This window comes from Sturnus vulgaris, unplaced genomic scaffold (genome assembly GCF_052056855.1).
Source record: "Sturnus vulgaris isolate bStuVul1 unplaced genomic scaffold, bStuVul1.hap1 Scaffold_195, whole genome shotgun sequence".
NCBI classification, from domain to species: domain Eukaryota; kingdom Metazoa; phylum Chordata; class Aves; order Passeriformes; family Sturnidae; genus Sturnus; species Sturnus vulgaris.
In genome coordinates, this window is record NW_028276170.1 from 13,092,524 (window position 1) to 13,107,824 (window position 15,301).

At 53.7% G+C, this 15,301-nt stretch overlaps 1 protein-coding gene across 1 annotated transcript in view; it reads left to right on the forward strand.

Annotated features, from left to right (window-relative positions):
* Positions 1 to 15,301, forward strand: part of LOC148218095 (uncharacterized) — a 261,533-nt gene that overhangs the window by 68,622 nt on the left and 177,610 nt on the right. The window contains 1 exon segment of the mRNA XM_088158050.1: positions 8,367 to 8,916. Within this exon segment, the coding sequence (XP_088014176.1) occupies positions 8,367 to 8,916 (550 nt within the window).

Sequence of the window (15,301 nt, forward strand, 5' to 3'; positions counted from 1 at the left end):
GTACTGGGACAGGACTAGTGGCACTGCGATAGGACTGGGGACACTGGGCTGGAACTGGGTTAGTGACACCAGGCTGGTGGCACTTGGGTGGTGACAGACAGAACTGGTAGCACTGGGTTGGTGACACTGGTATGGTGACAATGGGGGGGTAGCACTGGGATGGGACTGGGAGCACTGGGATGGTGATACTGAGAGGGAGCTGGTGGCACTGGGACACAACTGGGAGCACTGGGACAAGAACACTGGAACAGGATGGGGGACACTGGAACAGGACTGGGAGCACTGGGAGGGAACTGGATTGGTGACATTGGTCTGGTGGCACTGGGCTGGCATGGAGGACACTAGGATGGTGAAATTGGTATGGTGGCAATGGGGCAGTGACACTGGGCTGGCACTGGAAGCACTGGGAAGGAACTGGGAACACTGAGCTGGTGACACTGGACAGGCCTGGGGACACTGGGATGGGAGTGGCTTGGTGGCACTGGCTTGGTGACACTGGGCTGGTGACACTGGAACAGGACTGGGGACACTGGGGCAGCTCTGGTGGTGCTGGGGTTGAACTGGGGACAATGGGATTGAACTGGGGACACTGGGCTGGTGACACTGAGACTGAACGGGTGGCACTGGGATGGTGACACTGGGGCAGCCCTGGGGACATTGGGCTGGTGGCTCTAGGGTGTCCTCGGTGCCACTGCTCAAGTGCCACTGTGCTGGTTGCCCTGCTGCTGTGTCCCCGGTGCCACCTGTGCGGTGTCCCCATGTCCCCGCAGTGTCCGGGGACTCGGTGCGCGCTGCCCTGGGGGTGGCCGAGGACGGTCACCTGCTGCTGGCCCTGGGCACGGTGTCCGTGTCCTGCCAGGTGACCCTGCAGGCCTCAGTGACATCGTGGTGACACCTGGCCAGCAGTGCCCGTGAGCACCGGGCCATGGCCCAGCGCCTGCGGGACTGTGCCCAGGGGGTGGCAACCGCCAGGGCCAGTGCCGAGGCCACCGCGGCCACCAGCAAAGTCACTGCGGATGTCCAGGGGCGGCTGGACACAGTGACATGGCACCTGGGGACCTTGGTGGATGCTGTTAACTGAGACATGGTGGTGAAACATGGGGGACATGGCGACAGGAGATTCCCAGAGCTGCCCAGGCCCTCGGGGACATCATGGTGGCCTTGGGGACAATGCTGGAGGGACACAAGAAGGTGACATGAAAGCTGGAGGCGGCCCAGGACATGGCAGTGGGGCAGGGGTAGGGACAGGGTGGGGACATAGAAGTGCCACTGTCACCCCGAGGGACACTGGGAACCTTGGTGTCCTTGCCTTGGGGACATCAGGGCCACCCTGAGGTCGCCTGTCCTGTTTTGGGTCACTACGATGTCCCTGCAGTGTCCCCACGTGACCGCAGTTTGTCCCCCTGAATCGTTAAAAACCGGAATAATCACGGACAAAGGCGCTGTAACTAATTAAAGTTACAAAGTGGTGTGTTTATTCACCGGCACGGGAGTCACCTCCCAAAGGCGTGACCGCCCCGAACAAGGTTCTTTGCCCTCTATTTATTGCCCAAGATCTTACATACAATACATGTGCATAACCCCAGCACCTCCCATCCCCATCCCATATTAAAATGAGCCCCTTCGTCCTTCACGCGTGCGCAGTTCTTCTCTTGAATTGGGTCGGTGCTCTCGAAATGGGTCAGTGGTCTTGATGGATGAACTCAGGAAAGTCTTCATCAGGTCTCTGTGACCTCCTGGAACAATCCAAGGCCTTGTCCTTTGTGACTAACGATTTATTATTTTACCTTTTTCAATACATAAATTCATAATAGCAGATAATTATACCAATTAGCTCTAGCCTAAGCACCTAGTAATTATTAACTTAGCATTTACCTACCTAACTTACATCTTGGTCATGGAAACCACTTTTACCCTTAGCAAAAATCTTAACTTTTTAAAACCATGATTCACCCCTTTCTGTCTCTCTCTCTTTAACTCTCATTCTATCACAAAACTGAGTAGTTCGCCCTCAATAAAGTGCAATTTTTTTAGAGCAACCTGATTTGTCCTTCTGTTCTTGTCTTTTGTACCTCTGAGATCAAAATGAAGCATCACGACTCCCCCCTCTACTAACAGTGGATCGGGACACCTTCCCGCCCCTCCCGCTCACCCGAGAGCTCCGTGCCCCCAGCCCGGGGGGCTCCCAGTGGCACCAGTAGGGCCCCAGCTGCCCCACACGCCCCATGGCCAGCGCCGGGCAGGGTCTGACACCTCCCCCTCCCCAAATTCTCCTGGCGGGGGGCGCTGGGGGCGGGGCGCGGGTGGAGTCCAGGTGAGGAGCTCTGGGCGCTCTGGGACTGCCTGAGGAGTCATCAGCGCCGCGCGCTCTGATTGGCTCAATTATTTTGGCGCTTTCTCTGATTGGCGGATGAGAAGCCTGGGAGTTGAGAGAAGCAATGGGAGAGATCCCACCCCGAGCACCTGCATGGGAACAACAGACCCAGCCTGGGCACAGCAACGGAATTTATTACAATCAAATCACAGCAGCACAAGGAGAAGGGAAAGGAATATCTCCAACCTCTTCCCCCACCCAATGGGGATCACCAGGACCACGGATCACCAGGGTTCTGCCCAACGGGGGTCACTGGGGATCATCCAACACCGATCCTCCCATGGGGGATGGAGCTGGAGCAGAGCACGAAGCTCTTCCCACACTCGGGGCACTCACAGGGCTTCCATTAGTGGTGACTCCGTTGGTGTCGGGTCAAGTTAGAGCTCTGTGAGAAGCTCTTCCCACACTCAGGACACTCGTAGGGCCTCTCCCCAGTGTGGATGCGCCGGTGCTTGATGAGGGTGGAGTTGACATTGAATCCCTTCCCGCAGTCGGGGCAGCGGAAGGGCCTCTCCTCTGTGTGAATCCGCTCATGCATGAGGAGATTGGAGCTGGTCTGAAACCTCTTCCCACACTTGGGACACTCGTAGGGCCTCTCCCCGGTGTGGATGCGCTGGTGTTTTCTCAGGGCAGAGCTCCAGCCAAAGCTCATCCCACATTCCAAGCAGGTGTAGGGCCGTTCCCCTGTGTGGATCACCTGGTGCCACATCAGGTGAGAGATCCTTGTGAAGCCCTTCCCACATTTCCCACACTCGTAGGGCCGTTCCCCAGTGTGGATCCTCTGGTGCCGGATAAGACGGGACCTGTCTCTGAAGCTCTTCCCACATTCCCCACACTCGTACGGCTTCTCCCCAGTGTGCATCCTCTGGTGCTGGATCAGATCAGAGCTCCACCTGAAACTCTTCTCACATTGCAAGCACTTGTGGGGCTTCTCCCCTCCAGGAGGCTTCTCCACCAGCTCTGAGCTCTGCCTGGATCTCCGGCCGCCTTCCCGGCTCAGGGAGGGTCTTTCCTCCTCGCAGCTCCCTGGGCTGCGATTGCAGCCCCTCCTCAAGAGAGATCTCTGGGGCTTTTCTGCCTCCATCCCCGCACACCTGAGGAATGAAAATTCCTGGTTTAGGGGGAAATAACAAGAAGAGAGCTCCATAAACTGGGTGTTCCTCCTTGCCCAAGTTCATCTCTGGAAGTCATTGAGGATCTTATGTCTGTAATAACCTCCCAAACACCAAGACTCCCACCCAAAATCCTCCAAACTTTAACACACGGATCAAAAACTCCCCAAATATCAAGCTTCAGCCAAAATCCCCTCCAAAACTGTTCTGGTTTGAAAGCAAAACCAGTGAGAGACTCCAAATCTGAAATACAATTTTAGAGGGAAAAAGAGAAGAGAAATAAAATACATGCAATAGTCGAAAAGAAAACAACTGACAGAATCAGAATACAACCTGACACCCCGCTAGTTAGGGTGGTGGTAGCAGTCCCGATGAAGTGGTCTTGTTGTAGTAGTGATGCTGTAGAAAGGTCTGGTAGCTCTTGTCCTCTGGAATCCAGTGGGTAAGGGCTGCCTTGGTGCTCCAAATCTCAGATTTTATCTAGGTAGGAAAGGCTTGGCTCCTCCCCCTGGCTGGAGCATCTCCCAATGGGATGATGGAATTTTATCAGTCATGCAGTGGCACTCAATGCCCCATTAACAAAAGATATCTTCCTGGAGGAAGGATGGGTTGTGGAAAAGATAAAGAACACTGCCCCACCTGGTTTTAACAGATGGCCCATTAGCAGAGGATATCTCCCACACAGATAAGGATCACTGTTCCACCTGTTTTTTTCCACTACTCTTTGTTCTTTTGTTTCTTCCCTGGACCTCTGACCGGTTACTTCATGTTTGCTGCTGATTTCCTCTCCCTTTTGAAGATGAAAATGGTAAAAGTGTCTTTGACCTGCCTTGCTGGATATTGTGAAGAGGAAGAGTCATCTACTGCAAGTGGAAGTGTCACAGGTGGAGCAGAGTTCTGTGAGTGCTGTATCAAACCAGACCTCGTCAGACCTGCCAGAACAACTGGTCCATGCTGCCCTGCACTGCTCTGCCTGTTCCCCACTGTTTCATGCCAGAGTAATTTAACTGTTCTTAATTGGGTGTGTGTTTCACTCGAGCCAGTCCAGCAGAACCAGCAGAAAGCAGCCCCAGAATGAATGGGGCTCTGCAGAGGAGCCCCAGACTATTCATCAGCCTGCCCGCAGAACTGGCTCCAACTCTGAACCCTTTTGACCACGCTCTGAAGAAGACACACTTCTGATATTTCTGAGGCACTTATGACTGAGGCACTGCACGTGCTTGTGCACGTAAGAATCCCAAAGCTCTTTCTTACTTCAGGAAAAACCCTGCAGCAGTGCATACCCAGCATCTGCTATCAGCACATCCTGGCTGCACGTGCAGGAGAAGCAGCAGCAGCATTGTACACGTGGGTTTGTTAAGCTGAACTCCCCTACACTTTGAACAGTGCTCATCACAAATATATTTAATGGCACACCGATGCCATACATTTCTCCTAAAAGCCTCCCTTGTCACTCAACTTTGCCAGAAAGTTAATGCCGAGGAAGAACGAGCAACTTCGGTCTCAGTCCGGAGGTGGAGGGGTTCTAAACACTGACTTTCCGAGAGCAGCATCTCTCCTGAAGCGCTCGGGGCCACCCGAGCCGCCGCCGGGAGCGCGGTGCAGAAGCCGGCCCGGACTCAGCCGCAGCGCCGGGCACCGCGCATCGCTGCTCTGCAGGGCGGCCCGCACGTCCTCCAGCAGCTGCCGCAGGCTGCCCTTCTCCTGCTGCAGCTCGGCCATGCGCTCCTCGGCCCGCTCCAGCGCCACCATCTCCTCGCAGCGCTCTCGGGAGCAGGGCCCCGGCGGCCGCCGCTCGGGCTCGGCGGGGGCTGCGCGGGCGGATGTGGCTCTCGATGTGCTCGCCCTCCCGGCGCAGCGGCAGCCGCGGCCCCGCGCGGGTGCTGAAGTGGCCGCAGAGCCGCGCGTGGAGCTGGCGGAAGGTGAGCTCGGCCCAGAGCCCGTCCCACAGCCCCGCGCACTCCTCGGGCTCCGCCGCCTCCTCCGGCCCCAGCGCCCGGCACAGCGTGCGGGACTCCTCGCCGGGGATGCGGCCCGGCCCGGCGCAGTCCCGCTGCTGGAAGATCTCCTGCAGGGACTGCTCCGGGCCGCTGGCCAGCACGACCATCTCGATCTCCACGCCGCGCTCTAGCCCGTAGCGGTGGGCGAGGGCGCTGAGCAGCCACTGCGTGCGCCGGGCCGGCCGCCCGGAGGGGTCCCAGCCCTCAGGCGGCTCCATCGCGCCCGCCCGGCCCGCGGCGCTGCCCGAGCATCCTGAGCGCCGCCCGCCCGAGCGCTCGGCCCCGGCCCCGGCACGGAGCGCCCGGCTCGCCCCGCACGGAGCCGCGTCCGCCTTTGTCCGGCAGGAGCAGGGACTCGGGCAAAGCGGGCAGGTGCCGCCCTGCTCCCCTTGTCTGCCAAGCCCGAGCCCCAAGTGTGGTTCTTATTTCTTAGCTAATTTCTCCCTGGTTTCTCTCTAACACAAGCAAGACAATAGCATGGAACAATCCAGTTTGACAAGTAAGGCTTGTGAACGAGCGAGTGCTTCCACTAAATTAAAAACTCAATGTGCTTGAACGCCGACCTTCTGTTCGCTCAGGCTATCTCACCTCTGTAGATGAGGTGACTTCCTGGTGTTGGTGTGTGGATGTTAAGAGGTCTGTGTTAGAGATGAGTAAGTGTTCAACTCGTTCAAACGAGCTGCCCAAAGCAGTGATTTTGGTCTCTCTTTGCCTGGGAAGTAGGACCGGGGTTGTTGAACGCAGGCAGCAGCACGAGCAGAGCTCCTCCAGCAGCAGGGATATGCCAGGAGCCAGAGGGGACCGTGGCACCAGAGGGGACCGTGGCACCAGAGGGGACCGTGGCACCAGCCGTGCCCGAGGCCTGAACAGGCTGCCAAAGTCAGGTGGTGCTGACAGGCTGCGTTAACAGCCCAGGCAAGGCGTGGTGAGGAGCCAGGGCTGGGGACCGCCCAAGGAGTCCTGTCAAGAGCAAATCGTTCTAATATTTTCTCTAGGGCAAAAAAGGAGCAAACGAGTCCAGCTGATATGAGAGGAAAAAGAATTCAAGTTCGTTTAAAACGCTGCTTAATACAGAGTTTGGTTTCTTTTGATTGAACTGATACTAATAAATATTTGCTGACATATGGTGGGGTTTCTCTGCAAATAGGCCTTGATGAAAAATTTCTGACCACCTTTAGTTTTGCTCTTTCCTAAGTTGAACACCCGAGTAGCTTTGTTGACGAATGGAGAATTGTTTGTAGCTCAGTTTTTCTCAGGAGGAGCCTTACATTTTAGTACAGGAGGAAGGAAAGGCAAGGGTTTGAAAGCCTTCCCGTGCTGAAGTGACACACTTTGAGAGGAGTCTGTGAGGAGATGTCCCCTCAGGCACTGCCAGGGCTGTTTGCCTCCAATGCAGGCTCAGTATTCTGGGAGTTCCACAAGCCTCAGCTGCCACTGTATTTTCCTCTGAATATATCTTGTCGTGCAGTACACAGGGAGAATATTTTGTGCTAGATTCTCCTCAGGGCTTTGAGGTGAATCTCAGTAATAGTCGTGATTTTCATGTCCAGATGTACTTTTTACAGATAATAAGGAAAAGGGAAGAGGTACCATGGAAAATTAGTTGCTCAAAATGTGAGTGGCCAACCACACAAAAAATTAAGTCTGAACTGAAGAAGATTTTTATTGTTTTCCCTCGATAGGTGGAGTAAAACACGCAGTGCTAAAAATGTTCTTTGAAGAGATTCAGCCAGCACCCAGGTGTATGAAAATCAAAACATCAAAGGATGAGGCAGGGCATGGGAAGAATCTTCAGCCCTTCCTGTTGAAGGCCCAACAGTATGAAAACTGCCTCTGGATGTTATCCATAGATACCATATGTTATTTGTAGAGAAGAGCAGATGCCCCAAGCTGTTGGTGGCCCTGACGAGCAGGGGATGTGTCTTAGGTCACAGATGTGACCAAAAGTATGTATTCTATCACCATATGTGGGACAGTGATCCTTATCTGTGTGGGAGATATCCTCTGCTAATGGGCCATCTGTTAAAACCAGGTGGGGCAGTGTTCTTTATCTTTACTGCAATCTATCCTTCCTCCAGGAAGATATCTTCTGTTAATGGGCCATTGAGTGCCACTGCATGACTGATAAAATTCCATCATCCCATTGGGAGATGCTCCAGCCAGGGGGAGGAACCAAGCCTTTCCTACCTAGATAAAAACTGAGATTTGGAACACCAAGGCACCTTTTTCCACTGGATTCCGGAGGAAAACTGGACCTTTCTGCATCATCATTAACCTTTGGAGGAAAACTGCACCCCTCTACAGGAGCACTGCTTCACCTGAACCACATCTGTCACTCCAGGAGGACTGCAGCCACCATTTATTGGGACTGCTACCAACAGCCTGACTGACAGGGTGTCAGGTTGTATTCTGACTAGGTCAGTGTTTTGGGTTTGTTCTTTATAATACTGTATTTCTATTTTAATTTACCTGGTGAAGAACTGTTATCCCTATAGCCATATCTTTGCCTATGAGCCCCTTAATTTCAAAATTTTAATAATTTGGAGGGAGGGCGTTTACATTCTCCATTTCAAAGAGAGGCTTGTGCCTTTCTTAGCAGACCCCTGTCTTTCAAACCAAGACAGGAGGATTTTGGGTCTGAATCTTGGTGTTTGGGAGGTTCTTACAGACACAAGATGCCCAAAGACTTCCAGAGATGAACTTGGGCAAGGAGGAACACCCAGTCCATGGAGCTCTCTTGTTTTTTCCCCACACCAGGATTTTCTATTCCCAAGGTGTGGGCAGATGGAGGAGGAGGAAAAGCCCCGGAGATCCCACTTGAGGAGGGGCTGCAAACCCAGCCCAGGGAGCTGCGAGGAGGAAAGACCCTCCCTGAGCCAGGAAGGCGGCCGGAGATCCAGGCAGAGCTCAGAGCTGGTGGAGAAGCCTCCTGGAGGGGAGAAGCCTCACAGGTGCTTGGAATGTGGGAAGGGTTTCAGCTGGAGCTCAGGGCTGATGCAACACCAGATGATCCACATTGGGGAAAAGCCCTACGAGTGTGGGAAATGCAGGAAGAGCTTCAGCACTATTTCTTATCTGATGCAGCACCAGGTGATCCACACAGGGGAACGGCCCTACACCTGCTTGCAATGTGGGAAGAGCTTTGGATGGAGCTCTGCCCTGAAATACCACCAGCGCATCCACACTGGGAAGAGGCCCTACGAGTGTCCCAAGTGTGGGAAGAGGTTTCAGAGAAGCTCCACTCTCATCAGACATGAGCGGATTCACACAGAGGAGAGGCCCTTCCGCTGCCCTGACTGCGGGAAGGGATTCAACCGCAACTCCAACCTCATCAGGCACCGGCGCATCCACACTGGGGAGAGGCCCTACGAGTGTCCTGAGTGTGGGAAGAGCTTCTCAGACAACTCAGTCTTGACCCGACACCAACGGAGTCACCACTAAGGGAAGCCCTGTGAGTGCCCCGAGTGTGGGAAGAGCTTCGTGCTCTGCTCCAGCTCCATCCCCCATGGGAGGATCGGTGTTGGTGATCCCCAGTGACCCCCGTTGAGCAGAGCCCTGGTGATCCGTGGTCCTGGTGATCCGTGTTGGGAAGACACCTGGCTGGGGGGGGTCTCTGCATCATCCTGTCTCCCTGTGGGCACCTGGATGAACACAGGGGCAGGAACGTCCATCAGGGCTCAAACTGACATTGGGAATTCCTTGAGGAGAGCAGATTTGTTGACTTTGATCCCCAGAAAATCTGTGTTCAATCCTATCTCCTGCTGGCATCCAGGAATACTGAACAGTCTTGGAGACCTTTTCCAGCCTCACTGATTCCAGGATTTTCATTTCCTATTGTCCAAGGTTGTCTTTCACAGCCAAATGGTGATGAACTGAGGCAAAGACCAAGATTTTGGAGTCAGTGGGGTAGAAAGTCCTCCAAAAAATGTTTTTCCCTCCCACTCACACATAGGACCTCAGCTCACACAGACACCGAAATCCTTTTCTTTTAGCCTCGATTTGCTTTTCATTTCTCTTCATCCTTTTAAAACAACCAACACGGGTGAAAATAAAGACACTGAACTGAGACATGGGTGTGGATACGGAGGGACAAAGACATGGTGGGGCACAGACATGGAGAGTTGAATCATGGCTTTAAAGAGTTAAGATTTTTGCTAAGGGTAGAAGGAGTTTCCATGGCCAAGATGTAAGTTAGGTAGGTAATTACTTGATGCTTAGGCAAGAGCTAATTGGTATAATTATCTGCTATTATGAACTTATGTATGGAAGAACATAAAATAATAAACCATTAATCATGAAGCACGAGGCCTTGGATCATGCCAGAGGTTCACTGAGACCTGATGAAGACTCTCCTGACTTCATCCATCGAGACCACTGACCCATTTCGAGAGCACAGACCCAATTCAAGAGAAGAACTGCGCACGCGTGAAGGACGAATGGGCTCATTTTAATATGGGGTGGGGATGGGAGGTGCTGGGGTTATGCACATGTATTGTATGTAAGATCTTGGGCAATAAATAGAGGGCAAAGAACCTTGTTCGGGGCGGTCACGCCTTTGGGAGGTGACTCCCGTGCCGGTGAATAAACACACCACTTTGTAACTTTAATTAGTTAGAGGGTCTCTGTCCGTGATTATCCCGGTTTTTAAGGATTCAGGGGGACAAACTGCGGTCACGTGGGGACACTGCAGAGACATTGTAGTGACCCAAAACAGGACAGGCGACCTCAGGGTGGCCCCGATGTCCCCAAGGCAAGGACACCAAGGTCCCCAGTGTCCCTCGGGGTGACAGTGCCACTTCCATGTCCCCACCCTGTGCCTGCATCCCCGGCCACCTCCAGCTTTTGCATCACCTCCTTGTGTCCCTCCACCAATGTCCCCAAGGCCACCATGATGTCCCCGAGGGCCCGGCCAGCTCTGGGGAACCCCTGTCGCCATGTCCCCCACGTGTCACCACCAAGTCCCGGTTAACAGCATTCACCAAGTACCCCAGGTGCCATGTCACCGTGTCCAGCCACCCCTGGACATTGTGATGACCTTGCTGGTGGCCGCAGTGGCCTCGCCACTGGCCCTGGCTGTTGCCACCCACTGGGCGGTCTTGCAGGCGCTGGGCCATGGCCCGGTGCTCACGGGCGATGGTGGCCAGGTGTCACCGCAATGTCGCTGAGGCCTGCAGGGCCACCTGGCAGGACACGGCCACCGTGCCCAGGGCCAGCAGCAGGTGACTGACCTCGGCCACCCCCAGTGCAGCGTGCACCGAGTCCAGGGACACTGCAGGGACATGGGGACACCGCACAGGTGGCACCGGGGACACGGCGGCAGGGCAACCAGCACAGTGGCACCTGAGCAGTGGCACCAGGGACACCCCTGAGCCACCAGCCCAATGTCCCCAGGGCTGCCCCAGTGTCACCACCCCAGTGTCACCCATTCAATCCCAGCACCACCAGCCCCGTGTCCTCAACCCAGGGCCATCCCAGTGTCCTCAGCCCTGTCCCAGTGGCACCAGCCCAGTGGCACCAGGGCTACCAAGGTGTCACCAACCCACTGTCCCCAGTTCCATCCCAGTGCCACCAGTTCTATTCCACTGTCACCAGCCCAGTGTCACCAACCCAGTGCCACCAAGCCACTCCCATCCCAGTGTCCCCAGTCCTGTCTCAGTGTCACCAGCCCAGTGTTCCCAGTTCCTTCCCAGTGGTCCCAGTGCCAGCCCAGTGTCACTGCCCCACTGCCACCATACCAATATCACCATCCCAGTGCTCCCAGTTCCCTCCCAGTGTCTCCAGTCCCATCCCAGTGTCCCCCATCCTGTCCCAGCATCCCTGTCGCAGTGCTCCTAGTTGTGTCCCAGTGCAACCAGTTCTATCCCAGTGCCACCAGTTGTGTCCCAGTGTCACCATCCCAGTGCTCCCAGTTCAATACCAGTGTCTGTAGTTCCTTCCCAGTGCCACCACCCCATTGTCCCCATACCAATGTTACCATCTTAATGTCACCAAACCAGTTCCCTCCCAGTGCCAGCCCAGTGTCCCCCATCCCGTTCCAGTGTTTTTGTCTCAGTGCTCCCAGTTGTGTCCCAGTGCCACCGCCCCATTGTCACCATACCAGTGTCACCAACCCAGTGCCACCAGTTCTGTCTGTCACCACCCAAGTGCCACCAGCCTGGTGTCACTAACCCAGTTCCAGCCCAGTGTCCCTAGTCCTATCCCGGTGCTACCAGTCCTGTCCCAGTACCACATCCCCAGTGTCCCCATACCAATGTCATCACCAGCCCAGTGTCCCCAGTGCCATCCCAGTGTCCCCCATCCTGTCCCAGTGTTCTTGTCCCAGTTCTCCCAATTGTGTCCCCGTGCCAGCCCAGTGCCACCCTGTCATTGACCCATACCAGTGTCACCAGCCCAGTGCCACCAGTCCTGTCTCAGTGCCACTAGTCCAGTGCTCCCAGTGCCAGCTCAGTGTCACCATCCCAGTGTGGCCAGTTCCATCCCAGTGCCACCAGTTCTGTCCCAGTGTCACCAATCCAGTGTCACTGGTCCTGTCCCAGTGCCCCCAGTGCCATCCCGCTGTCACCACCCCAGTGTCACCTGTCCCTTCCTAATGTCCCCATCCCAACGTCCCCTCCCAGTGCTCCCAGTTCCATCCCAGTGTCCCCAGTGCCATCCCAGCATCACCACTGCCACCCATGGCACCACCCCAGTGTCCCCGTTCCCTCTGCCCCTTCGAGCCATTTCGTCCCTGGACCCTTCGAGAAGGAATAAACTCCGCCTTGGATCACCACACGTGGCTCCCGTCCCTCTCTCCACCGTCGGCAGAAGCGGGGCTCGCACAAGAGAGCTGAAATCCCTCTCGTCCCGAGAGCGGGAACGTGCCTGTAACCCCCAGGCCGTCTTTCTAAAGACGCTTCTCTGGAAGGTCTCGGCACCAGCGCTCGCCCCTCGCCCACCGGCTCCTTCCAGCCGGTGCCGCCGCGATAACCGGAGCCCAAAGACCGGGACCTCCGCGAAAGAGTTCCTGGAGAAGCGTCTCCTGCAGCACCAACTGCAGGACACAAGCCGCTTTTCGGGACGAGCACAGCTCCCCGAGCACAGCTCTCCGCGTTCTACTGGAAGCTGTCTGAGGGGCGACGGGGACCTTCTGTGGAACATCTCTGGAGACCAATCGCCGGCCCGACGGCCTCCCCAGCAGCTTTTCTGTTGACCCAGTGGGCTTTGGTTAGCCCGAAGAAATGACTGAGTTAAGATAAACCGGGGTCTTCTTCCTTTAGTTTTTTCTTTTACTGCTGGGTGGGAGATTGGAGTTTTGAGGATGGGCAATTTGATCAGTAGTGCTAAGTTCAGCCCTCCTCAAAAGGACATTTATTACCAAGTTGTGAACACTCTTAAGTTATCAAAAGCGGAACTTAAAAGGTTTTTCTTTGTGTGATAATTGATAAAAGATTCGTGTTAAACACAAAAGCATTGGGGTTTGTATAAACCAGAATACTAAGCTCTGAAGTGAAGCATGGACACTAGATAATGGAAATTATATGATAAAATCATTCTGTTTAAAACCATCTTGTTATGTTATATTATGTCGCATTATGTTACATTATATTATGTTATATTATGTTATGTTTTCCAAATAAGTTGTATCGGCTACCAGCTTGCAAAATCGGACTTCCCAAAAAGCCCTTCCTGCCTTTGTCTAATCAATGCTGCTTATCTCAAGGACCAGACTCCCAGAACTTCTCTGGTGGTTATTTACAAGGACCAGATGGCTATCTGTGACTGATTATCACCCAAAGGCTTTGTGAATCTGTGTAAGGATGTTTATTCAACCACCACTGCTTATGACATCAAAAAACCAAAAATTATTGATTACAACGAGAAACCACAGTATAAGAAGAGGCTGCAAACCAAGGTTGGGTGGAGCGTGGAGTGGACGGTGACCCCTCACGTTCCCCAGCGCGCTGCTTGCTCTTTCCATATCAAATAAAGCAATCTAAATTTTGCTGAATATCGAGACTTTTGTCTCTCATTTATAACAATTTGGTGCCGATACCCGGGACGTCCTTGGAGCCCTGAGAGGCACTGCGATTTCGGGGAGGCGCCCCACTGCTGTGGCCCCGGTTCGTCAGTGATTCTCGGGACCCATCGACGTCCCGCACCATAGAGACTGAGCAAGGAAAATCTCCCCGGAAGACCGCGGCAAAATCACCTGGAATTCTCGTGCACGAAGAGCCAGACAGGAGCATCGGACTGTGAGTATCTGTGTGGTTTGGTGGGGATGACTGTGTGCTTGCCTGAATGAGACGTGGCCTTTGCTGCGAAGCGAGAGTGGAGTCCTTCTATCCGCGTTTCCAGCATCCCGCGAGGGACCTGGCCGGTGACCGGACGAAGCGAGTGAGCACAAAGGGAGAGACTGCTTTTCTTGTCCTAGCCCAGGTAGAGGCTGGGTCCTTCCCATCCTAGCCCAGGCAGAGGCAGGATCCGGGGATGGGGGAAGGGGGAGGAAAAGAAAAGCAGATTGCAACACACCAGTCACGGAGGGAGAAGGGAAAAGCTGCATTTCCCATCCCAGCCCAGGTAGAGGCGGGTTCCAGTCCATCCTGACCCGAGGAGAGGCAGGGGTTCAAGCAGAACACATCGGGGAGTACAAACACCTCAAGACAGTCCCTTGAGGTAAAAAAGGGACAAAAGGGAGTAAGATTTTGAGTCCCAAGGACCCATGAAGAGGTTCAAGTTCATTTGGTCCACAAGGAGACTGGGAAAATAAAGACAAGACAAGTAGGTTGCCAGAAATAGCACCATTGGGAGTAATATTAAGATGTTGGGACACAGGGGTGGTATACAGAGGAAAAATTAAAGAAAAATTAATTCAGTATTGCATGGTGGAATGGACCAGAGAAATGATCCGTAAAGATAACCTATACTGGCCCATGTTCGGATCATTTGAGGGTTGGATTTGTCGGGCATTAAACACATATGTGGCTCATAAAGAACCATTTAACAGAGAGGAATGTGAGTATGCTGCCCTGTGGGCAAAACAGTCCAAGCCATCCTTGATATATACTTCAAAAGAAAAAGAGGATGAGGATAGAAAAAAGGTTACCTGGGAACCCCTCGATAATCTCCCACCTCCGTATAATACAGAAAATACAGGAGACCCCCCCCACGCACCCACTTCTCCTCCTGGTACTCCCATAGCTCTGAGAACTCGCTCCAGCAAAGGAATACCAGGAGAGATGGTATCACCAGAGAGGAGGGAGATAACGACACAAAGGCTCGCCTTTACCCCCTGAGGGAAGTGCCATTAGCAGGACAACAGGCTGGATTAATTGGATTTGTAAATGTTCCCTTGAACACAGGGGAAGTGAGAAACTCTAAAAAAGAAATGGGAAAACTATTAGAAGATCCTATAGGGGTATCAGAGAGACTAGATCAATTCCTCGGACCAAGTATGTATACTTGGATGGAATTACAATCTATATTAAGTATCCTATTCACCACGGAAGAACGGGAAATGATCAGACAGGCTGGAATGAGGGTATGGGACCGGGAGCATCAGATTGGACCTAGGGGAGACCAGAAATGGCCATTAAATAATCCTAACTGGGATAATCAGAATGATGTCCATCGCCAGAATATGATGGACTTAAGATGGCTACTCGTTAAAGGTATCTGAGAATCTGTTCCTAAAGGACAAAATATTAATAAAGCTTTTAGTGAAAAAAAAATAAAATTAAAAGATGAATCCCCGACTGACTGGTTAGAGCGGCTGAGGAAAAATCTCCAAATGTACTCCTGGATAGACCCTGACACACAAGTGGGCCAGGCACTCCTCA